Source organism: Populus nigra, chromosome 9, assembly GCF_951802175.1.
Source record: "Populus nigra chromosome 9, ddPopNigr1.1, whole genome shotgun sequence".
In the NCBI taxonomy this organism is placed as follows: Eukaryota; Viridiplantae; Streptophyta; class Magnoliopsida; order Malpighiales; family Salicaceae; genus Populus; species Populus nigra.
This window is the reverse complement of record NC_084860.1, coordinates 15207493-15232703: the sequence shown is the minus strand read 5'-3', so window position 1 is coordinate 15232703 and position 25211 is coordinate 15207493. Positions and strand designations below refer to the sequence as shown.

Sequence of the window (25211 nt, the reverse complement as noted above, 5' to 3'; positions counted from 1 at the left end):
AGCGGGCATGCATAAAATCAAAGTGGATTCTTGACAGGGATTTTTTTTTTCAAGGCGAAATAAATTTTAATTATTCTAGAGAGAAGAGATCGAAAGAGGATCAGAGATAAGAGACGAGTGTACCAGGTACTTCCCCTTACATTCTCCACCCCCATTTGGTCGACGAGGTACCCTGGAACCAAGCCTTCATTTTTTTCCCGCGAGCGACGCTGTCCAATCTTCTCTCACGCTACTAGCCACCACCTACTGAGGAGTGCTGCAGCGCTGCACTGTTCTAAAGAGCATGAATGTTATGGGAAAAACACCATACTTGACTATTATAGCTGAGGAGCCATGATTGAGAGCATGGCTATGATGCTCTCAAGGCATCAACCAGTTTCCAATTTCCGTTGCTGCTTTAATGTCCATGAGAAAACATAATTCCACTCGCTGAGTTGATTGGACGCAGCCAAACACCACAAGTTCTTGACATATTCTAATCTGTTCAAAGGCCTGGTACATCGCTACAATTTGAAATGGCAATTTCACTCAATCAACACAGCATGAAAGCATTGTATGGGACAGATTTGGGCTGGATGAGGATATTCCAGTCAGGGTTGTATGGTTGATAATTGGTTATAGATATTCAGGTTAACCCAGACTCAACTTACTACCATCCCTGACTACAAAGAACAAGGCACATGCATGCCTAATTCCTCAACCATTGAGGACAAGAGATGAGTACTCAACACGAGTGAAAATTTATTTATTCAAATACTGTGCAGCGATCCCCTAGTTTGAAGAGTCCCGCGGCCAGCAGAGATTAAGGGGAAGCCATAGACGTTACCAGTAACATATGAACTGGAAGAAACCAGTCAACTTCTAAAGCTAAAGAAACCCCTACAAGCAGTCAAACCGAAACATAGCTTGCCAGACTAAGCTTATTAAATTTACAAGTGAACACCAGCAACGATTCATATAAAGTCCAGATTGAAATACAATCAGTCAGCCACCAAATCCAGTGAGAAAACCTCAGCAAAAACTAATGCAGACAAAGCAATGGCAAAATAAATGCATTTTGTTTGGGTGCAAAATGCAAACCCAATTCATAGCAGGTCACCAACTTAAGCAACTGGTGGGCGGAGCACATGATCTTGCGATGTATCCACTGCAGCGGGTGGCATGAACTGCCACATGGCAACCCCTGGATAACTAATGAAGGGCATTAATTTGTTGCCAGGTGCTTGGCCTTGAGTAGTGAATGCTGCAGGGATTGCAGGAGGGGCAGGCATGAAGCTGGGTTGTGAGTTCATGGTTTTCAGCTGCTGCTCCAACTTCTCCTTCTCTGCCTTCAGCCTCTGCTTCTCATCACGAAGCTCATTCTTCTCAGCCTATGAAAGACAAAGGAAAGTTCAAAAGAATTGCAGCAGTTGTATTAGGTGGCAGGATATTATGCAAAGGGAAGAAATCAAACACATAAATAAATAACTAGAGCCCAGAAGTCCATCACAATAAAAAATAGAATCGGAAGCGCATAAATGTCAATAGACCTTCAACTCCTTAATCTTCTCTTGAAGACTTGAATTTGAGTCCTTCAACTTCTGGGCTTCACCTCGTAACTGAGTCACAATGCGGACAGCATCAACCAAAATAGCAGCCTTGTCCGTTTTGGGAGTTCTCCCAGGATCCAAGATAGAGCCCAATTCCATAAACCTTGTAGACATTCCAAATACAGAGTGTGAGTGCCTAGGAGAGGCACACAGAGAGACAGAGACAAAAAGGGATGCAAGAGAATATGAGAGTACTTGTCATTTAGCCTATCCCTTCGCAACTTTTCCCTACATGCTTTGGAGCTAGACGCACTACACGATTCAGATCTACTCCTGCAGCAAGGAAACATGTGTGAGAGAGAGGTGGGATGACATCACTGCACAACATGCTCACTCCAATCCACTTATTTAAAATGTAAAACAGACAAACAAATAATTCATGCATGTATCACACTTTTGTACATGCAAAACAGATTAACATAGTACCATGTTAAAAATTATTCCATAAACTGCATAAAGAATAGAGCACATGATAACTCTACCCTAGTGCTACTATATGTAATATCATCTTCATGATGCTTGTTTAGAAACACCTCTGACATATGGGTCTTACTGTGGGACTGGTAGCAATAGTTATCATATAGTAGTAAAAAGACAAATTCAACGAACACAATTGGAATGGTTATCTGATTCAAATATATTGGCATAATATCTTTCAGACTTTCACTTCAAAGACAACCATTACCAGCAAGCATGATTGCAAGAGACTTAACAGTAAAGGACAATCTGGTTTATTTTTCCTCAATTATGGCATCTAAAAAACAACATAATTATCTACGCTCTGAAACCAGGTCTATGCTGTTCTGTCTCAGCATAAAGGCATCAAAAGGTGGGTGCACGAATTCTCAATTCCAACTCCCAAACTTTCCAAGGAAAACACATATACGGGGAATAAAGTTGAATCAGCTCAACAATATCAATAACCACATAATCATTACAGGGAATTCAACACCCAACCCCAACCCCTTCCTTTTTAAAGGGATTAGAGCAGAGAAAGACAAAAGTAGTGTACCTCTTCTTGGAGTTTGGTTCCTTCTGCACATCACAATCCCCAAACGATCCATCAATTTCCTCACTATACATGTAATCACACATGCACTAATGGAGTTAGAAGATCAAGTGAATAACCACAAAACAAGAAGAAAGATGACATTCAAATCCAATTTAAGTACCTGTTACAAGTATGTAATTTATATATCCAAAACAAGAATTGTAAATGTCACAAAAGATAAAAAAGGAGGTGAGCGGGAAAAAAGAAACTAAGGAACTTAGAACGGAAAATACAAAAAGGCCCTTCAAGTGAAAAGAGTTTTTATCTCTCACTCTCATTAATGGAAATATGAAACACTAATTACGAAGAAAAAGTCAAAAGCTGCCCATTTCAAACTATTATAACAGAAAGAAAGTAAACCCTCGCTGTTTGCAAGTTCCTACTTCATAAAGAAAATCCATGTGCCATACTTGCAACTTACACAAGGTCTCAATAAGTACTACCCTCTTGTCCACTTGCTTATACAGTGAGTACTGCTCACTTTATACAATATAGCTATACTATTCGTCTGTGCGCAAATGATGCAAATCAAAATTCCACTACTTAAAACTGAAGCTCATGTCACAATAAAAAAAAAAAAGAGTAAAAGCAAATTGGCCTCTAACTACAAGATTATTCGAGGTAAATACGCCCCATAGTAACCACCCTTCAAATTTCCGCCAAGACCCACCACAATTCATCTTGTAATCAACCTACTAGTTAAATCAAATCATGCATCAGCCACCAAATTCTCAAAGGAATAATCCAAAAGTCAATCATGCCTTGAACAATTACATAACTCATTTGAAACTCACTTAACTACTAGCATTAACAAGCACAAAACAACCAAAAAACATTGAATCTCACTATTCTTAACAAACCCTAATCACTAAAACCCCTAAATCAGCCAAAACAAAAATAAATCCCTGCTTTTTTATATTAATATGATCTAAAAGCAACGAAAATTCAAGGGAAATTGGGAAATTTAACGAAAATCCTACCCGAAATTAGGAGACGAAGCAGTAACAACAGGAGCAAAAGGGGTTTGGTGGTGCTGTTGTTGTTGAACAGGGGGCGAAGGAGATGGCCAGGAGAAACCAGAGAAATTGGGATCATGAACTGTAATATCATCCATAAAATACGAATCACTCACCCAACCCGCGTTTCCCGTTGACGCCATTTCTTCCCTTTCCACTCAACCAGCAATTGATTTCCCAGAAATATTTCGTGGGTGTGTTTTTTCTGTTCGAATTTTCCTGGAAAACAAACAGGAGGAGAGAGGGGAAAGGGGTTATATATTGGTGTTGGTGTTTCCGGGTTGTGTTTTTTTTTTTTCCTTGGGGGGGGGGGGGGGGGGGGGAAGCAGAAGAGGATTTGATTGGTGGAAGAAGGTGGTGGTGGTGGTGAAGATTCGTTCGTCATGCTGCACCCCCCCAGTATCCGCTTTTTTTGGGCTTTTCTCTTTGGGCTTTTAGCAATGAATTTTGTTTTCGGGTGTTGTTTTTTTTTTTTTATTAATCTTTTTCACAAATGCCGAGATTATTTGTGGAGATGATGTAAGAGTCGATTTAACTATAAATTCTTTGGAACATAGTTGTCGGATTTAATTTGCAAAGCTGATTTGAGGGGGGAAAAATACATTAGTTATTAAGAGTTCACTTAGCAAATTGGTGAGGTGTCGAAACAATGTTTTGTCTTGTTTATAATTTTAAAAATATTTAATTAATTAACAAGTTATATTTATTAATTATGTTTTTTCAAATCAATATTTAATTTAATTTAACTAATAGCGTGACGTGAATTGAATTTTAAATTTTGAATTAAACTTGGTTACGTTGTTGGGATGATGCCACTTGTTCTTTTTTATATTTCAAGTGGGATTTGAGAACGATCACAACACAATTAATAATAAAAAAAAAAGAGTCTTCAATCTTGATCACTGGTATTGCGCTTTCCAATTAGGGTTCCAGGAGAGAGAGAGAATGGGATATGATTTTATTACATTCAAATTGACTCAAATATGGAACTCATCCCACCTTCAAATCAGCTTCCATTAAGTAATTCCAAGCTTTAAAAATTATTATTATTATTATTATCAGAAGCTAAATTATTGTATCCCTACCCATAAAATATTATTTATTAAAATAGTATTTTATTTTTGTATTTTTTTAATTTTATTATTTAATATTAAATTGTTTTTGAAATTGTATTTTATAATTTTTTATTAGATTATATACTAGTTTTTAAATTTATTGAAAGTGGAGCTTTACAATCTTTTTATTTGCTTTCTATAAACTTATTTTAATCTCATGACTTAAGTTGTAGATTTAATATTTTTTAATTGAATTTTGATTAGTTCATCCTTTAATATTAGATTAGTTAGAAATTAGACTTCATAGTTTATTTTTTTATTTATTTTCTATAAGTAATTATTATTCATGCTCTTTTCTTTCACTTTTCTTTCTACGGGGTTATCTTAGTCTTATAACTATGATTGTGAAGTTAGAGAATTAATTCGGGTTGGTTCAATTCTTTTTTTTTGTTTTTTTTAAATAAATATTTTTTCAGTTTTGTCCTTCAATACTAAATCATTTGATAATTGAAATTCATAGTTTTATTCATTTTGTTTTCAACTAAGTTACCCTAGTTTCAATTTTTAATATTGAGAAATTGATATATTAGATCAACCTGAATTTCATGGCCTAACCCATCAAATTTACAATCCTAGTAATCCACTTGGTTGAACTTTATTACTGAGTATAAAAATATTTTGTTTAACTATTCTTTACTCAGTTATTAGATAACAAAAATAAACATTCATAAAACCAAGCACAAACCAAGTTTAAAATAAATTTAAAATTATCAACTACATAGAAAACAAACCAAAACAATTTATGTAGATAAATTTAAAATGAAAAAAATGTTGAAGAATAAATAAAAAATAAAAAAAATGCAAAATAAAAATAAAACCACCTCCACCTTTATTTTTCGCGTTGCAACCCATGTTTTTTTGGTATGGAAAGTATAATTGTGTCCATAAATATGATCAACTACATAAAATAAATCAGTTATTATTGGAGCAACAGAGCCTGAAAAAACAAAATAGTGAAAGCGAAAACAAAAGAAATCCCTCAATGCTATAGATATTTACTCGAACCCTAACACAAAGAGACTCCATTTCCAGCCTTTGCAGTGCAAGCATCGTTGCAGTACCTGAAAAATCACAGAGCATCAAATAAAAATCAGAATAAAACAGAAACTACTAAGCAATGTTGCCAATTAATGGTACCCAATTGATTTGTTTCTTAAGAACTAAGAAGAAGATATTGAGGTTATTTATTTTTTAAAAATCAACATTATTGTTTTAATTTTTTTTTAAATCAGAACATGTTTTTAACCGGATCGAATAAATTATTTATGGAAATGCCTTTACATGTTTAACATATATGCAATGTTGATTATTTTGAGAATAATTCATGCATGTGTAATTAATTAGTAGCTGGAGATCACATAAAATTATTAATTAAATTAGGTTTCTGGAGATCAAAATTGTTTGATTAGTTGGTATAATATAAACCCTCATTAATTATACATGATGATTAACGGCTACTAAAATGAATTCTTCTAAATTAGTACAATAATTTCTCCCACGTCACATACACACACCCATAGCAATATTTCCCTGATTCAAATAGTATCAAAAGAATCATACATTAGTGAAAAGACAGCTTCTCATCCATAGTTTTCTGGATGCGATCATACAATGTCAGCAGCAGATCAGCAACGCCTTCTCCACTGTAACAACACAGAAAATCAGAATATTACTACATTGAGTCTAAAAAGAGAGTGGATTTCATAGAACAGACAGGAAAGCAAAGAAAAACAAAGGATCTAGGGAGGGACCAAGACATGCCTAACTGTGCTAGTAGGTAGAATCCTGACAGCTTCTACTCCTTCCTTCGTTAATGCAGTTTTAACCTGGGGTTGGAAGCCATATATTATAACAATGATGAGAAAACGAATTGGGAAAACACTCCGTAAAAAGATGGTGAAAAGTAGACAAACTTGTTTGATCCTTGTAGATAACTCAGATTGCACCTCTGTCCTCTGCAGGGGTACTGCCCTTGAAATAGGAGTGTTGGGGCAATTTTTCCATCCTAAAAGTTTGTCCACCTGCATAATTTCGAGACAAAAAAAAAACACTAATTAGAGGATCAAGAATTAAAGCAAGGCCCTTTTTTCTGAAGAAGAAGAAGAAGAAGACCTTATTCAATACAAGGACGAAATCCTTATGAAACAATCTCAAGAGCTTGACTAATTCAATTATTTCGTGATCGACCCCAACAGCAATGTCAAGAACTAAAACAGGAAGATCACATGAAAGCCAAGCCCGCAGACGCTTGTTAGAATCTGACTCAACAGCGGAGATATCAACGATGAGTAAACCAGGGAGATTGATTGGTAAAGGACCATCAACTTCTCTCTCTTCTGCTGCTGCTGCTCCTGCTGATGCTCTCTCCTCTATGTACTTGGCTGGAAAGAAAGCGGCACTCCTGCCACCATGATTCTGCTGCTGCTGCTGCTGCTGCTGCTTCTTTATATCATCATAGCTTCCCATATATTCCAACAATTTGGTTTTCCCACAATCTGTTTGACCCATAATACAGCAAACCGGAACCTTTTCCACAGACATTGTCGCTCCAATTGCCCTGATGACGTGATTGATGGCTTAGTTCCATATATATATATATATAGAAGAAGGAAATTCCGAGTGAAAAAAGGAAATATATAGAAGGAAACTGATTATATATTTCCTTTTCCAAAGTGCGAAAGGAAGAGTCCCAAAACAAGAAGCGGTGTGCTTACTGCGGCGGTGTCACAAGCCGGCTTGAGTCCTGTCCCTTTCTAAAAGGACGTCAAGATGCTGGATGTGGACTATTGCAGGACGTTTTTCAAACTCATGATCACCGGAAATTAAATAAGAAAGGAGCTCTCTCTTCCATTATTCCTGGTGACCGTCAGCGTAACCAATTAATTCGTAATTATAAGACATATTTATATATTACCGCTATTGTTTTCTTTTTCTCTATCCATTTCTCATGAGAAAAGGAAAAAATAATAATTTGTAACTCTTGGAGATTTAACTGGTTAGGTTTTAGGTTTGCTTTCTATAAATTATCAGTTTAAGTCTCACAAATTTCAGGGTCATTGAAGATTTATATGGTTATTAATTTTAGAAATCATGAAATTAGTCGAGATTCGCATAAGCTGGCTCGAACATTCATATTAAAAAAAAACAATTTGTATTTCATTATGTGTTTTTACTTTATAAATGATAAAGATGTCATATTCTGTTGCTCCAAATAGATTGATTGACTTTCTAATTCCGTTCATCTCAAAATTATTGTCTACTTGAAAATTATAAATTATTTTCCTACAATATTCTTAATTAATTCATATTTTTGTAACAAATCTACAATTACAAATGCAGTATCTTCGAAAATTATGAATAGAAAATGGCATATCAATTAATGTCATTCATAATCCATACAAAAAATCAAACATGAAATTCACTTTTGAATGAAAAAAAATGCATTTAATCTTTTTGATTCGATAAAATATTCTTTCAAAAAAATATGCCATACTTATTATAATCTTAAAACTTGATGATTATTTTATGAATAAGTTGAACATATCAATATTCAACTTGGGATATATGTTAACATTTAATATATTCTTAAAATATTTTAAATTATTATTAAAATATTTATTTTATTATTTATTAGGTGAGTTGTTAAATAAAGAAATAATTCAATAATATTTTTATTTAAAATCAATTTAATCGAGGAGCAGTATAGTGTTGAGATAAAAGAATCAAATTTTAATTTTTTTAATTATGTTCAGAATATATATATATATATATATATATATATATATATATATATGTGTGTGTGTGTGTGTTTGTTTTTTTGTTTTGTTTCTTTTTTCTACATGTTGATTATGGTAGTGAGTGCAAAAGACGGACTTGATGAAGCATAATTGTTAGTGTGTGTGTGTATTTCATAACTCATTTTGTACCTCAATTTTTTTTTATATTTTTTTAAATACAAAAATCTCAAAAATATATTTTCAATTAAATGCGATCAATTCTGGTTATTTAATAATTTGTGACATTTTTTTATTTTAGTTTTTGTGTCAAGTTAAGATAAAAACAAACAAATACAAAATAAATAAATAAATCTTTAGTTAATTATTGGGATGAATTTTTTTCAGAAAATATCAGTTAATTATTAGGATAAAAAAGATTTTAATTAAATCCTTCCAATAAATTACTGGGATAAAAAAAATCCTTATCTTGTTTCTCTTGTTGGTAATCTATAGAGGCTTGGACCTAATAACAAACTAGGCAAGTTCAACTAGTTTCTTACGTGATATCCCCTTGCCTGTGCCTTCCGTGGAGAATGGAGAGCTCTGTTTCTTACAAGCATCACAACTTAATGCTTAGTTTCTCATTGTATAAAAAAGAGTCGCTTGAGTGTAGAGTTATGACGTGGTTGCTGCAACCATTCTTCATTTTTTATGCAATGCAGAACTTGCAAATGAGGTGACAGGCACCCGTTCTTCTCCGAAGAAGGGAATCTATATGGCAAATGTTGGCTTACAAGGAAGCATGCGCAGGGTAAAGAGATTTACATGGCTTTGATCTCCTGGCTCCGGGGACTTGATAGGACCAGACACCCTTACCCATGTCAGGAAGTACTTGAGAATCAAGTCCACCTTCATGTACTACGATTTGGACAAGATTATCTCCGCAGTTCCAGTCAATGATAAGCAACCTCTTACTGATAACAGATTGTTTGACAATTTTGAAAAGGTAAACCAATGGTTCCATGCACAGATATTTCTCCACTTAATTGCTGAAACTTCCTTTTATATGAACTTGAACTTCGAAAGCTTTATTTGCACTAATTGTTCAGTTTCTGATTCATTGACTGCTTGAAGTTGCATCAAGGAGGAAAAACCTGTCTGATACAGAATCAAGTTATCGAGACACAAAAGTACTTCTGCAAGATGTCATGCAACAGAATCCAATTGATCTGCAGAGTAAATTTACCTATTATCCGGATGGATTCAATGTTTAGTCCAGCTTTTCCAGTGATGGAGAAATATATTCACATTACAGTGTACTTTCTATTGATTCCTAAATTGCAATTTAGCCTTCCCACTTTTATTTCAAAATTCTTGTTCATGTACTTTTTGGCAAATGACACAGATATAAAATCTAATGTAAGGGGATAAAAGAAAATAGGAAGTAAGCAAGTACAATAGAGTGAGAGCAAGTAATTACATTCTCAATTACAAAACAATAGAACGTAGTTCACTACACAAGTTACTATCAGCTCATGTTAGGATCACTCTCACTTTCTCAATTTACCAATACCCGTGACAGAGATACATAATACTATCAACTCATGTTAGAATCAGCCCAAGCTCAAGCGAGACTCAAAAGACCGCATGTTGGCTTGACGTCGAGGAATACCTATCTCACAAGCATTAACCCTGGATGCAAATCGGAGTGAGCAAAGTGACTCACCCGATGAAGAGTGATCAGGAGATATGTTTACGAACATCAGTGTCTTTGAGTCTCCACCCAAACACGGCTGAAATAAGATGGAATTGAAGAACACAAATATCTTAGATCACCAGGATAAACAAAAACAGTGGGAAAGAATGATGTATAATGTTCATGTTAGCCAGGATTTAATTTGAAATGCCACCTAATTACGTTTAACTTCCCAGAAAAAACTATTCAAGTAATTTTCTTGGGATGCATGTAGGGAGGTCAAACATATAATTCTGTATCACAAAAGCTCCAAGAAGATATTAATTCATATATAAAAACCTTTTGGCTGACATGATGGCTAGGAGATCTTAATAAGATAGATGAAAATACTTGATGCGGCATGGAAGAAAAATAAAACTTCATGTAATAGTTTAGTGTGAAGATCTTCAAAGAAGAATTACCCTCACACCAAAGAAAGTTTCTTTCATTGTTGTGTATGAGATTTTGCTACTAGAATCATATAAATAAAAAAGACTTGATCTATCAAAGATAATTCCATAGAAGTAGCAGCTTAAAATTCATCTTCTAAGTCCTTTAAGCTACTTACCTGCAGAAGATAAGTAAGCTTTGAGTGTCTAAACGGCACATGATCCTCCTTCTTTGCCAATGCAAATATAACATTGCTTAAAGATGATAAACTTTTATTGATAGCCTGATAAAAATTGTGCAAAGAAAGTAATTGATTACAAAGAGTGAATAAATCATAAAATACTATCAGATCATAATAGTTAATTCACATACTTGGGTTTCTCTCAATCTATCTCCAGTTGAGCCACTCTTAGAAAGACGCTCACTCCCAGCAAGATCAATAAGATTCAAAACACCTTGTACTTGTTGTTCTGTGTTCTAAGGGATGCAAACAGACATTCAATTTAAAGAGGAGAAAAGAAAAGGAACAGCATAAAAGACCTTGAAAAAAACAAGAGTATTCTTACCTCATTAACACCAGATATTCGCAATGTGAAAACAAAGTGACTTCTAGATGATTGCTCGTTCATTTGAGTCTTGCCAACAGACCTACAAGAAACAAAATTTTAATTTGTGGTTCCATATCCCTGTATTTGAGGGAAAACAAGTTTAAAACATACAACACATTGTAGTTGTGTGTGCATGTCAAACAAGTTTCCTTTTTTAAGACAACCGAAATTAGATTGTTTTACTGCCAGTTTTTATCCAGAGTAGCAGGTATCAACAATAAGTAGAGTTGCCAATACAAAAAGAAATATGGAGATTCGCAAACATTGCAAACAAATACAGTATTGTATAAACATACTAGATGGTTAAAACATCTATTTTGGTCATACATAGCCATATTGTCGAGATTAAAGTAAATGACTTGAGAAAGCTTAAGGAAAATTCATGTTCCAAACTGTACTCACCTACTATGAGATGCCTGATCCAAAAGAAAAGAAACCTCTCTAGTACTGCAAACATCCACAACAGTAAGATCGGAAACGAGGGTGTTCCCATTGGCATCGTGTTTAATTGCATATTGCTTTCCATTACTACCATACTCTGTTCGTGATGAATCTTTTGTCGACAATAAATCCCGAATTGTTTCATTGTATATTTCCAACATTGACACCTGTTATTGTTGTATAAATAAAATTATGTCATCGATTCTAACAAAGAAAATCTAATGGCATTACTATTCACCTGCATTTCATATTTCCAGCCTTGGGACTGAAGAGATTGCCTAGTCTGGAATATTTGTTCTAATGACCTGGGAATCAACCCCTTCTGCTCCAGGTTTCCCGATTTGCCCATCATGGTATAAGTTTTACCTGAACCTGTTTGGCCATAGGCAAAGATGCAAACCTGGAAAAACAAAGCTAATCATCTCTTAATGCAAAAGAAAAGAAAAGTTCAAGATTTCTCTTTCCATCACTAACTGAATGAACAACTTAAGATAACTTTAGTGCCAATATAACTGAAAAATTAAGAACGGACAATGAGTTGAAACAATTGATTTAAAGTGGGAAAAGCTAATGAGAGCCCTTAGGGCACCCAATCAGCATTATCTGAAAGCATTTATTGGACTTGTTTATTGTTAAATCGTGTTTTAAAAAAAAAGGAGTAAAAATCAAATATTCAAATAAAAGTCAATGATATTAATTAAAAATATAAAATAATTGTTATGTTATATGTTCATGTTTTAAGTGTTCACTTAAAGGGATTGGGAAAAAAGAAAATAATCAAATTAGCACATAAGTGCACACATGCAGTTGCTATTTCCCACATGTGCTCTTGAAATTGCAGTAGAAAAGACTTGGTGTTGGATAAATCACCTTATAGCCATCAAGAGCACTTTGAACAAGCTGTGAAATCTCCACAAAAACATCCTCTTGTGATGCATCGGGCATAAAAACTTTATCGAAAGTGAAAGAATATTTTTGCCCTGTTGAGAACATAAGCATAACATTAGTTTGAAAGGTTCAAGATACATCAATTTGAACAAGAGAATAATATCGCAGACTAAAAAAAGTTCTGTCTATTATTAAGTTATTTCAAGCATACCATTTTGTGTCAATTCAATGGCTCGCCCTAGAGCTTCTGTCGTTGTGGGATAAGATACAACTTTTCCATCAGCAACAGGACTGTCCTCTGGTATCAGAGGACGCACTCGACAAAACACACGAATATTTCCCTTCAGTTCCTGCAGAGCATAGCAGAGCTTCATAAGATAAATGTATGTTGCACTCAAATAGAAAATAGTTAGAGACTTTACAATTACCAATATTGTATTGTGTAGCTTTTTTCGAAACTTCTCTCCTTCAACAATTTTAAGTTCTGCATCTTCTAAGCGGTTCTGTAACTCGCTTATAAGTTTCTTTTGTGCTTCAAATTCAGTTTTCGTCTCAAATACAGATAAATCAGATACCTAAAAAGAGAATAACCCTAACCATAAAAATAAATCCAAATGACAATATAAAATAGCAACAAATTAAACAAGAAAATGAAAAATCTCTTGAAAACTAGATAATAGTACCCTTAATTTATTTTGGGTAGCCTCTAGCTCATCCTGCAGAGTCTTCAACTGGTTACTCTGGGATAAACATTTTTCCTGTGCATAAATTTAACATGTAAGGAAATATAATTGTAAATGCATAGGAAGTCAAATCAAATTTTAAAACAAACCTTCAATTCATTAGATTTTTCAACGAGCTCTTCACAATTCACTACTTCAGCTGTTAAAGTTTGCACTTGCAATAGCAGACTATCACGATCCTCGCTCACCTGTTGCAACTCTGCCCTTAAAGATGCAACTTCATTCACCAGTGTGTCCTTTTGCTTTGCAACTTCATCCACAGATGCCTGATAGGATTATCCATCAATAATCGAGTCAGAATACTAAAAGAAGAGTAGAGAAAAAGTTTTTCAACTATGCTTAGACTAGGTAAAATATAGTTACAAAACAATATAGGGATATTTTAGGGACCACATATAACAACAATATAGGGATATTTTAGGGACCACATATAACTACCAACATTAACAAGCCCCCACTAAGATCTAATGCCATGATTTGACAACCTTTAACAAGGCTATGCAAAGAGGTCTCAAGTTAAAACCTCTACTTTATAACCAAAAAAACAAAGACTGTGCAAGAAAATAAGTTGGTACTAACTGAATATCCTTGGACTAGGCAAAAAATCTTATCCAAATGATTTCATGGTCAGAGCACTCAACCTAATTAAAAATTTCTGTCTATGATGAGGTCCATTTTAATAGTTTACCCATCTTAAAACCCTTGGCAAAGGAATGTGGACCTTCCCCATTGAATTTTGAGAACATTTTCCTATAGCAAGGGAATTTAAGTTAGATCACTGAACTGGGACAAGCTCACCAGATTTATTGTCACTGTTTGCTTCTCTATGCAGATATCAATTCCTGTAATGCTAGGCTTTTTGTCTTCAAAAGTTAAATATAGGTGGACCCATACTTTCAGAACTGCCATCATCATCCTTCAAGATCAAGAACGTTGGCATTCAAATTTGAACTTTAATGTTAAATGAAAAGCATTTTTCAACCTTCCTTACATCCCATATTACAGATCTGTAAGTCAAGATATCACTATTCCAAACAGCTTAGAATTTTAGGTTGGATAATTTTTCAATTTTATATAGTAACACCATTTGAGATGAAATTATAACATTTTAGCAACTTAAGATATCACAATTAAACTGCTTAACATAAAAAAGCCTCTAGAGTGGAATGTAATTTCCCATGTTTTGGATACATTTTTTAGTAATGTATATATAATTTGAGTCTAGACTCTGTACATCTTTCCTTCCGAAACCAGTTAAATTCACAACATTCTTAATCTTTTGGGCAGCCTTACATTTTGAACAGTTTTATTTCAAGAAAATGCTTCTATCCAAAATTTTCAAGTGTTCCTTAGTGAACACTAGATCTATAACAGAAGGTAAATATTGCAGGCCTACATTTTGAAAGCAATAGGTCCAACATACATGCCAAATGGTGCTTGAAGCCTAAGTGCATCAATACTTAATGGCAATCCTGATAACAGAGAGTTGGAACTACAAACTTGTAAGTGTTTTTCTCATGTGTGCAACAACAAATCCAATTAGTAGAATGTTTCTTTCTGTACTCTGAGCTACAAAAAATGGTCCTAACTACCTCATAGGTAATACTTACTAATAAAAGTTTCTCTCGTAACTACTGATCGCTTTTTTCTTAACAAGTGTCTACTCTTGCAAGCACATTGAATTCAGCTTCCTGACTATTCATTAAGAATAACATTGCACCATGCATTTAACTAGTGTATGTCACGGGAAATGATTCAACACTTCAACAAGAAGAAAAAAAAAGGAAGACCAATAAAAGCTTACTTTGCATGAATTATATTGATCTTGCAATGACATGCATTGACCCCTTAAGGTGCTAAGATTCTCAACTATAGCAGCTTTCTCTTTTTCTCCGCGCTTTACATTTTCATGAGCTGTATCAAGATCTGTCTGAAGCTTGCTATTGTAGAGTTGTAAGCTTGAATTGTACTCCTGTAGTAACTTGTACATATCGCTTACTGATGTTATCTGCAGGATTCAACAAAGAATATAAGCACACAAGATAGGTCACTTCAATAAAATCATCAGGACTCATTCAAAAAACATTTATTATGTTACCCTTTGGTTAGCACTTTGAAGCTCTCCTTGAATCTTTCCTTTCTCTTCCAAGAGGGAAGCTTGTGACTTCTCAACAGTAAGTCTGGCCTCTTTCTCTCTGGCAAGAGAATCCAATGCAGCCTGGAGAATCAAGAAAGGAAGAAATCAATTCACAAATCAGTATTTTATTGGTGAAGCATGCTTAAGTTTTCATTTACTCTTTCTTACCAACTTCTCAGATTCCTCTTTGGAAAGTTTTTCCTGCAGAGAAGCAAGGCTCTTTCTCAACTCCACGATAATCAAATTCAACTCTTCTTCCTTGTTTTTCAGCATCAAATCTAAAATGAACAAAAATTTCCATTAGCAACCATATGCTTAGCTAGCATCCAATAAACACAAAGAAAAATAAGGGAAACAATAATCAAGCATACCCATTTCAGCACATTTACTCTCAGTAAAATCCAATGCATTTTGCAACTTCTCCTGCTCAAAGAGGTAACCTCCTTCTAGCTCTTGAAACCATTTGATACAAAGCCTTAACCTCTTTATATAATCCATCATGTTTTCACATCTTTCCTACATAACCCCCCCAAAGCAGCCAATCTTAAAACACAATTGCCAATTAACTGTTTTAAAATTAACAGAAGAAAAAATAAAAACAAAAACTTTCACTAACCTTGTAATTGAACTTGTTTTTGTATTTCATTCTCTCATTCAACAAACCATAAACATCTTCTCTTGTGAACTCAAACCCACCATACTCTGATCCAGCATTACTAGGCGGTACACTATTTAGACCAACCTCTTCCTCACCATTTACAACTGAAAATGCATGCCTCATTCTGCCATTATTTGCAGTCCCAACCATTTTTTCTCAAATCCAAGTTCTTGCCACTTATCTACACGCACCTCATCACCAATACACTTCTAAGAAAATAACAAAAAGAAAACAGAAAAGAAAAAACCATTAGCCCAAAATAGAAAACAAAAAACCAATTCCTCACATGGAGATGAGAACCCTGATTTCTAAACAGTAAAAAAAAAAGAAGCTTTACATGTGAAGATCACAAATAAACTTCTCTTTAAAGACGACGACAACAACAACAACAGAACAAAATATCATTATCTACAAAAAAGACCAGACCCATTAATAAGAAGAGCATGAAGAAGAAAACCCACATTTTAGAAATTTAAAAGGAGCTCACTTGTGCAGAAGGATTAGTAGCGGTAGGAGTGGATATGGTAGAGGAGTTGAGACTTAAGTGGAGGCTTGTTCTGATTCTTACAGGTCAGTTTGAAGCAGCAAGGGAGAGACAGAGTTTGTGTTTTTTATTATTATTATTATTATATTTTTTTAAAGAAAGCTAGCAGTACTAGTGATATTTATTTATTTTGAGATATATATTAAAGAGAGAGGGGTAAGTTTGGTGGGGCCGTTGATTGTATTCAAAGCTACAAATGAGAATCACAAGCATTGCTTTTAAGAGCAGGAAGGAAATATTTATCTGCAGAGGTGAGGCAGATAATTTTGGAAGGAACAGTGAAATTGGAGGGTTTTTTTTAACTTAGCACAGTGAAATTTTTTTTGATAAAATAGAATTGGCAAAAATTATTTAAGAATCTAGCATACTTTAATGAAGTCGTAGATAGCGACTCGTCAAAAGTCATAAATGTCAATTGTAATATTTGAGTTTGTGATATTTGAATTGCAGATATTATATGTGACTTCACTAAAAAAAATAATCCTGGAAGAATTTCTTTAATCATTAACTCTTTACCTAAAATATCATTATTCATATAATTCAAATAACTAGTTTTTCAGCATCAAAACATAATTTATATAAGCAGCACATAACATCTTCAATCATAAATAACAAAATTAAACCGACAATTAACATAACATAATATTTTATTAAAATTAAACTAATTATACATTTATTCATAATTTTCATAGTATAAAAAAATCTGACTATATCTAATAATCGTCCTATCTCATGAAAGGTCCTAAAGTACTTGTGGACAGGTTTGGAGAATCACCTTAACTCGTCCAACTCGAGGATAGGTCTGTAACAACCATATAGGTGTGAAGAGGACCAATATCACCACAGCTCGTGAATGGACCTGGGACGCTCGTGAATAGGCATGGGATGCTCATGGACGGGTCAGCATCTCTATCACTCTCACAATAAACAATCTCATATTTTGTTAGTGTCACTTCAAGACGTTCAACCTCCCTAACCTCTTGAAATCCATTATGACATAAATTGAACGTAGTGTTGGTCATAATATATCTCATCTCATTGACACTTTCATGAATAGTCATTGATGTTTTTCAAGCTTCTCGTATCAAGTTATGAATCAATATACATACATAAAAAACTAATTTGTAGTCATCATCTATAATAACATTAACAATATTTAATAAATGTTGTATATAAAACAACATTGCATAGCAGTCGATTCTATCTCGAATATCGGAGCGCATAATGCATTAGATTGCATGGGCACCTCGAGAAATGTGACCAGATAAATATAATGAAACAATGTGTAATGGACAAATATCATCTCATATAAGTATATACATTAGTCATCAAATGTTGCTCCTCAAAAATATAATCTATCATAGCATCATCAACCACTTTTCTTTGCGCTTACCCTAATGACTACTATTATGCAACTCATCATTGATATCAACATGATCCGGTATATATTGAGATAGTTCAAATTGTCACATTATCCAATCTAAGCAATGCATCTCAACAATGTTGAAGTACTACAACGAGACTTGTGCTAACTAAAGGTCATATTCCTCACGGCATATAGGTGAAGCTAAAGTATCAAGTCCTTTGTATATGACATCTATATAACCAATCAAAACATATGAAAGACTTATATTAGATAACAAATTGTATTCAAATAACAAAAAATACAATACATTTACAACCATTACCTGATGTGGTTGTTGTGCGTCCAACTCATCCTGACAGAACTCATAGACATGAATAAGATTTATCATGAAATGTCTAGTCTCATACCTTCTGACATGACAAGCCATAAATCTAGTATATTTTTTGCATTCAATTTATATAAATAATATGTTGATTAAAATTAATTTTAGTTTATTATTACCTAGAACAAATGGATAGTGACATTTGAATGACAGTGTCAAACATATTATTACCCAACTTACTAAACGTCCGATATGAGTATGATCTCATGATCAAAGCTATATTAATCAACACTTACAATTTTAAGTTAGCATTTAAAATGTAATTAATTCTAACAATCAGAGAATTTAAAATAATTATACATGAAGAAATAATAAAAACCCTGATAATTTTATTTTTTAGACATGCTTTACGTAGTTGTCAATATAGATATGCAATCATGCCCCCAACTCTCATTATAAATGACCCAAAAAGAACAAAAGTATTGTATTCTAGTAGTACTCGTGAAAATAAGACCTTCAAACATATGTAATATGTATATTAAAGCATACATAATCAATTGATCCTTTATCATATTTGTTAGGGATCTTAAACTTTATATTCAACCATGTTAATTTAATGAGATCACCCCTATAAATACTGGCCGGAGGCACCTGTTCTAATAGATAATCACAAAAAACATTTCTGTCAATTGACCTTTCATGTTCAATTTACATAAAAAAATTCTAAGTGTAAATTAAAAATTTTATGCAAGTATTTAATTAAATAAATCGATAATAACTTGTATAAATAATTAAATAAAAAGTCATTAACGATAACTAAAAGTAAAACTAGAAAAATCAAAAGATAGATGTAGATCAAGATATTTGATCTCACAACATAGGATACTTACCTAGTTGTGTATATTGAATTTTTTATTAAATTCAATTTTTCTTCAATCAAATGATAATAGAAATATACAAAATATGAAACTGATTAAATAAAACAAAAGAGGAAAATAATATTATGCAATGTTGCATATATTATAAATATTATTTAAAAATATATATATTTTTTAAAAAAATAAAGTTCATCTACGTGAAACATAAAAAGAAGTTTGTAGATGAATTAGAACAATATCTTTAAAAATCTTATACACATAAAACAATTTAAAAAAAACTCTATTAAAAAAAACAAAATAAGTAAAATAAAAAATCATAAAGGAGGGATATTAATTGAAACATAAAGTAAAAAAAATATTAAAAAGAAAATACATATTAAAAAAAGGTATTCATTAAAAGAAAACCAAAATTAGATTTTATTTTAAAAAAGGAAAAAGTTTGTATAGTATAGTTGTTGCAAACACATTTAAAAGAAACAAGAAAAACAAATGGCTTGGATTACGAGTCTAATCAGGTTTAATAAGTTGATTATATTTTAATTAGATGATAGAAAAAATATCCAACAATAATAGATGGATAAAGTTTTTATATAAAAAAAAATCATGATAGCTTGGAAGTGAGAAATTAGATAAAAAATGGATAGAAAAAATTGTCTGAGTTAACTCTGGTTAGCATGATGGACATTTATACTAGGTAATATGAGGCGAGTCAGCCCATGTTGACTTATAAAACTCATTGTCTAATAAGACCATGTCAACTCGGTAGAAAAAAATTGAAGAAAACCACATAGTAAATATTTTTTTGAAAAAAAACAGTGTTGAACTATGAAATCATAAAAGAAAATGAGCAAAAAAATAATGTTGATCCTTGTTAATTTTTCAAATCTATGATCCAAGTTATTAAATTGAAAGCATCATAAATGAAAAAACCGTAAAGCCAGTTCCTCAACAAATCTAATGTTGAAGGATGAAACTGAAAAAAAAATTAATTACACAAAAAAAATCCAAAACAAAAAAAAATATAATTAAAAGAATGAGCGTGAAAATAAAATAAAAATAAATAGAGGGTAACAAAAAATTTTTACTAAAGAGTTAAATTGAAAGAAAAGCACTTTAACAAAAAAAAGGAAAAAAAACCAAATTGAAAAACAAATACACCATGAACTTTGATTGAAGAATAAAATTGAAAACCAATAAAACTTTAACAAAAAAGTTAAGGAAAAAACTTAGAAATCAAAAAAATAAGGATTGAATTGAGAAAATAATAAATGAAAAATTATAATTGAAGAACTAAATTGAAAACAAACAAGAATTTAAAAAAGGACCAAGAATAAAAATTAGAAATGGAAAAAATAAAGACTGAAATCGAAACACAAAATACAAAGAGGATTGAGGTGTACTTTTTTAGGGAAGAAAGAGAAAAGAAAGGGAAGAAAAAACAACCACTGGTGATAAACTGTACATCCTCCACTCTCATACATCTCTCAATGAGGAAAAGAATGCAGCGGTACTTTCAACAACATGATGAAAGAGCAAGTTTTGCCAACGGGAGGCACCACAAGCGCTGACTAAAAGCATGCGCCAATAATTTTTTAAATTTAAAAATCAATTATTCAATGTAAAAGGACTAGAACACCCTTCATAAATATGGAAATAACAAAAGAAAAACCAAGTGAAATGATAAAAATTCCCCTGCAAGCATGCCTTGTTTTTTCTTGATTCCAAAGGTAAAGACATCTCTTTATTGTATTTAAAAAGATACAAACACACTTGGTGAATAGCTTTAATTTTCTTTGATTTTATGTGTATTTTAGTAATTTTAGTATTTAGAAAAATAGTATCTCTATGAAAAAATATACATTAATATTTTAGAAAGATTCTAAAAATAAATATGTCATGGAGAATAATAATTGAGAACCTTTTCTTTTAAGAATCCAGCATGTTTTAATAGCCCATCCTTCTTATCTTTTTCTCGCTCACATTTGCAACCTTATCTGTGTCAAAGAAAAAATATCCCTGACTTCACCAAAAAGAAAATATCTCTAATTTAATTAGAGAGAATATCTTTATATGCATGTGGGCTCGGTGCTTGACTAGGTTTAGGGATGCCGGGTTTAGTAGATTGTCAAACCCATACATGTTTAGGCTCAATGTTTGGTTGAACTCAAGATTACTAGGTTATAACTTGATCTATAATTCCTCTTAATAAGAATCCAAATAAATAAAAATATAAACAAAACATATTGATACATTAATTAGTTTTATGAGATTATCCTTTCAAATTAAATATGATCAAATTAGAATAGTGTAAATTCTATTTTTATGAAGAACAAAACAAAAAAAAGTAAGATAATTAATTTTTTGAATTTTCAATAAGAAAGTGCAGTTAGGACAACTAAATAAGGAAAAAATGATTATTTTTATAGGACAAAGAAACAACATATTCAAAGTCTAAAAGTTTTGTTTTATAGCTTAAGAATTTAGCTTTTAAACAAACGAAAACAATTTTTTGAATGCTATCAAGAATTTTTTTTGGGCGAAAAAAATAATTAAAAAAAGAGCTAAAAACACCATTTTCAACCAACTTTGACAAGTGTAAGGGTCGTTATGCTCAAAATTTCAGTATAGAGGTTAAATAACTAAATTCAGAAATATTAAAAACCACATATAATTAATTTATTCATATATAGTTTTCCGCTGGAAATGGAATATGAACCTTTTAAATGTGGATGGACCGCTATAATTGTTAGGAGCCAATAAGACGGAAATGCCCTTGGCTTTTAATGGCATTTCCCAATATATTTTTTTAGCAACCATTTCTGAAATTCGAACCTTGACTTTTGGTGTTGCTGTGCGGCTAGCCAAACAAACAAAGGAATTTTATTATGGTTGATTACACAAACAAATTAAAAGAAACTAAGCCCGTGTGAAGAAATCATTGTAGCATAACATTTTTTACCATTTACTTTTTCTTAAATTACTATGAATTAAAATAATATATTTTTTAAGTTTAATCCCTTTTCTTTGTATGCAATTGAAGCTTTTTGAACTCAGATTATCATTTAATTACTTTTTTATTAAGGAAATATTGGATTGAAATGTAAAAGACCGACCAAAGTGAGTGACGTAGGTTGCAAATTTGAATTTTATTTTAAAAGTTTGTTTTGATTTTTTTTTGTTTGTAAGTGATCGGTTAATTTAATTTTAAGAAATTTTTTATTTTCTAATTGACTCAAACTTTTTTATAGGTTATTCAAATTATTTTTAGTTCAGATAATTTCCACAATTTAAATATTTTTTTATTAAAAAATCATTAACAATATTTAAATGTTTATATATATATATATATATTAAAAAAAAGTTAATCTCACCCGCAATATAGTTCAAGTACAAAATAATCATCTAGAATACTCTACAGGGCTTCAACACATGAAAGGAAAAAAAAAGCTGACAGCTTTTTCATGACAACACTTTTCCTAGAAGCAATCTCAATACTGAAAAGCAGAACTCTGTGCCTTCCATTTCCCAACAAATTATTTGCACGAAAACAAATAAGTGGCATAATCAACTATTCCATCCATATACACATCATCGTTATTAAAATCTTCTTGTTTTTTACGGGTCAACTCACCTGATGATGTGAAACCTCAATTTTATTTCAAACTATTTTGAATATATTAAACTAATTAAATCCAGCTAAAAATCAACCGAATCAATTCCATTTCTTATTATTTTTTATCTAAATTAATATTGTTTTAGTTTGGTTTTTTTATTTTTGTCCTAATTGACATAGTTTTAGATTTTATTTAGGTGTGTCTAATAATTTGCAAAATGATTAGTAATAGTACAATGTAGAGTAATCTTATAACTAAGTAATCTAGGTTTTGAACCAGATTATATCTATACCGAGTTTTATAATTATAATCATCATATTAAATAATTTTTAAAAAAGAGGATAACCTAATATTAAGCTACTCCTATTATGTAAATTAATTAAGTGGAAAATTAGGCAAGGTCCTAGCCCTATAATAATATTGTTTTTATTATAATATTGTTTAATAGATGGTCCAATAGTAAAAATAGTAAAAGTTTGGGATCAAGAGATTTGTTTTCTATATAGTATCAAGTTCAAGTTCCTTGGTTACTAATATGATGACCACTAGAGGCTTATATAGTTGTTAACTTTAAGATCCGTAAGATTAGTTAAGGTACACGCAAACTAACTCATATACCATATTAATAAAATAAAATAAAAAATTTGTTAATCAATCAAACACAAAAGTCACCTGCATTATCTTTGTTTTTAAAAATGGGTTGGCCAATGATTATGTAATGCGTGAATAAGTATTAGAAAAATAAGAAGTTGACTGGAAGAGGTAAAAAATAGGGAAATATTTGCCTGCCTGTTATCATCAAAGCTAGCAGCTACACAATAGCAGAGGGTAATAATTGCTTTGGAAACCGCGATGATTAATGTTTTCTCCCAGGATGAACATCTCCACTGATTCTGGAATCAGCATAATTTGCACACCTCCACTTCTTTCTAGCTGTCAGATTTTTATATGGAACGACTTTTTTTTTTTTTATGTGAAAAATAAATAGCAGAATTGGATATAAAAATTTATATTTGATTTTAAATTGAATAGATATTTTTATTGTTTAATTTGTAAACTTAAATGATAAAGTTGAACAAACATTTTTAAGATGTATTTTTTATATTTAAATTCATAATTTAACATTGAATTTTATCTTGAAAATATTTTTAATTATTTTTTTATGTTGTTAGATTGTTTATAAATGTTGGTTTTTAAAATAAAATTTAAAAAATTTAAAAAAATATTATTTTAATGTATTTTCTAGGAATATACATTTTAAAAAATAGTTACTATAATATTAAATATTACCAGAATTTTCAAATTATCAACTCTAATTGATGGTTAATATCATCATAAAAGAAAAGGAGAAAACACCAATGTTATACATAAAATTATTTAATAAATCTTGCAAGATTGTCAATTTCCAAAACTAGAAAGGTGGAAAATGAGGCTAAATGAACTGAAGGAGCAAGGAGTCCCTTTCCCGTACGTAATAATTAAACTAGGGCACAACTCAGTAAAACCAAAATTACTATTATCTCTTTTGCCACAACTGGTGAGTGAATGGGAGTGCAGTAATTTTTAATTTTGAATATGTTTTAAAATTATATTTTATTTGAAAAATATTAAATTATTGTTTTTTAGTTTTTTTAATGATTTTATATACTGATATAAAAAATTTAAAAAAACATTAAATATATTTTTAAACAAAAATTACTTTTAAAAATTATCATGCATCGCAATATCATACATGCTCAAAAATCAAATTACGAAACTTGAGATTGTCTATAAGCTCTCAGATAAAATAATGTCATCTTGATTTAGTAAAGTAAAATAAAATACAAAGGATGTGGAGAAATGATTAAATTAAACAAATTGATTGGATTAAAAGAGAAGTTATTTAATGAGAGGGGTGAAATTGAAGCCAATAATAAAAGAGTAAGGAGTTAGTAAAGAGAAAGAGAAGTAGTGGGGTAAATGGATTAATAAAAGGAATGATGAGGTCATTGTGAAAATATAAGTAAATATAAGAGGGCAAGATACAAATAAAAAAAATGTAATTATAAATAACAAGAAATCTCTAGAAATTCCTATAGTAATGACCGGCCAAGGAGAGGAAGAAAGATGAAAAAAGAAAAATTAAGAGGAAACCTTGTAGATTCATCCTTTGAGTTAAAAGGGATGACTTTGTCAAAATTTCGGTATAAATTTCAATAAATTTTGTATGAGTTCAATAAAAAAAATTCATAAAATATATATATAAAAAAATTTACCATGTTTTTTTTTATATGATTAATGTGTCGGTGTTGAAAATGAAAATGTTACATTGTTGACTGGTGGTTTAGACTGTAAGATTAGACAAATAATTTTCTCTTGGCGTCAAACGGGGGTGGAGAATTTTTCACTTTCTCTATAATA

General features: G+C 31.7%; 2 protein-coding genes and 1 pseudogene across 4 annotated transcripts; 1 reads left to right on the top strand and 2 right to left on the bottom strand.

Annotated features, from left to right (window-relative positions):
• Window positions 1-717: 717 nt before the first annotated feature.
• Window positions 718-3986, bottom strand: LOC133703846 (transcription factor ILR3-like). The gene is made up of 5 exons (XM_062128549.1): window positions 3621-3986; window positions 2602-2664; window positions 1785-1862; window positions 1530-1692; window positions 718-1370 (listed from the first exon to the last, which is right to left on the bottom strand). The coding sequence occupies exons 1-5, from the start codon at window positions 3797-3799 to the stop codon at window positions 1104-1106; spliced, it is 750 nt and encodes a 249-aa protein (XP_061984533.1). The 5' UTR covers window positions 3800-3986; the 3' UTR covers window positions 718-1103.
• Window positions 3987-9080: 5094 nt separating this feature from the next.
• Window positions 9081-9761, top strand: LOC133702791 (photosynthetic NDH subunit of lumenal location 3, chloroplastic-like; annotated as a pseudogene).
• Window positions 9762-9925: 164 nt separating this feature from the next.
• LOC133703851 (kinesin-like protein KIN-14N) lies at window positions 9926-16732 on the bottom strand. 3 transcript variants are annotated; one of them, XM_062128556.1, is made up of 17 exons: window positions 16575-16732; window positions 16046-16296; window positions 15801-15945; window positions 15598-15707; window positions 15391-15510; window positions 15097-15300; window positions 13382-13558; window positions 13233-13307; window positions 12978-13124; window positions 12761-12899; window positions 12532-12641; window positions 11900-12061; window positions 11623-11828; window positions 11179-11260; window positions 10985-11089; window positions 10791-10895; window positions 9926-10280 (listed from the first exon to the last, which is right to left on the bottom strand). In XM_062128556.1, the coding sequence occupies exons 2-17, from the start codon at window positions 16235-16237 to the stop codon at window positions 10101-10103; spliced, it is 2259 nt and encodes a 752-aa protein (XP_061984540.1). In that variant the 5' UTR covers window positions 16238-16296; window positions 16575-16732; the 3' UTR covers window positions 9926-10100. The 3 variants fall into 3 exon arrangements, with proteins under 3 accessions (XP_061984540.1, XP_061984539.1, XP_061984541.1); XM_062128555.1 differs by having other exon boundaries at window positions 16549-16731; XM_062128557.1 differs by having other exon boundaries at window positions 16046-16293; window positions 16549-16731.
• Between the last annotated feature and the right edge of the window lie 8479 nt (window positions 16733-25211).

Bases quoted from the DNA above. Each gene is read 5' to 3' on its own strand.
- LOC133703846 (XM_062128549.1), bottom strand. From the start codon at position 3,799: ATGGCGTCAACGGGAAACGCGGGTTGGGTGAGTGATTCGTATTTTATG. The intron at 1,863-2,601 runs GTACACTACTTT...TCCTTGCTGCAG, and splicing joins GAACCAAACTCCAAGAAGAG to GAGTAGATCTGAATCGTGTA. The intron at 1,693-1,784 runs GTACTCTCATAT...AATGTCTACAAG, and splicing joins AGGGATAGGCTAAATGACAA to GTTTATGGAATTGGGCTCTA.
- LOC133703851 (XM_062128556.1), bottom strand. From the start codon at position 16,237: ATGGTTGGGACTGCAAATAATGGCAGAATGAGGCATGCATTTTCAGTT. The intron at 13,125-13,232 runs GTACTATTATCT...TTCTCTTTTTAG, and splicing joins CTACCCAAAATAAATTAAGG to GTATCTGATTTATCTGTATT. The intron at 10,281-10,790 runs GTAAGTAGCTTA...ATCTTATTTCAG, and splicing joins AGCTTACTTATCTTCTGCAG to CCGTGTTTGGGTGGAGACTC.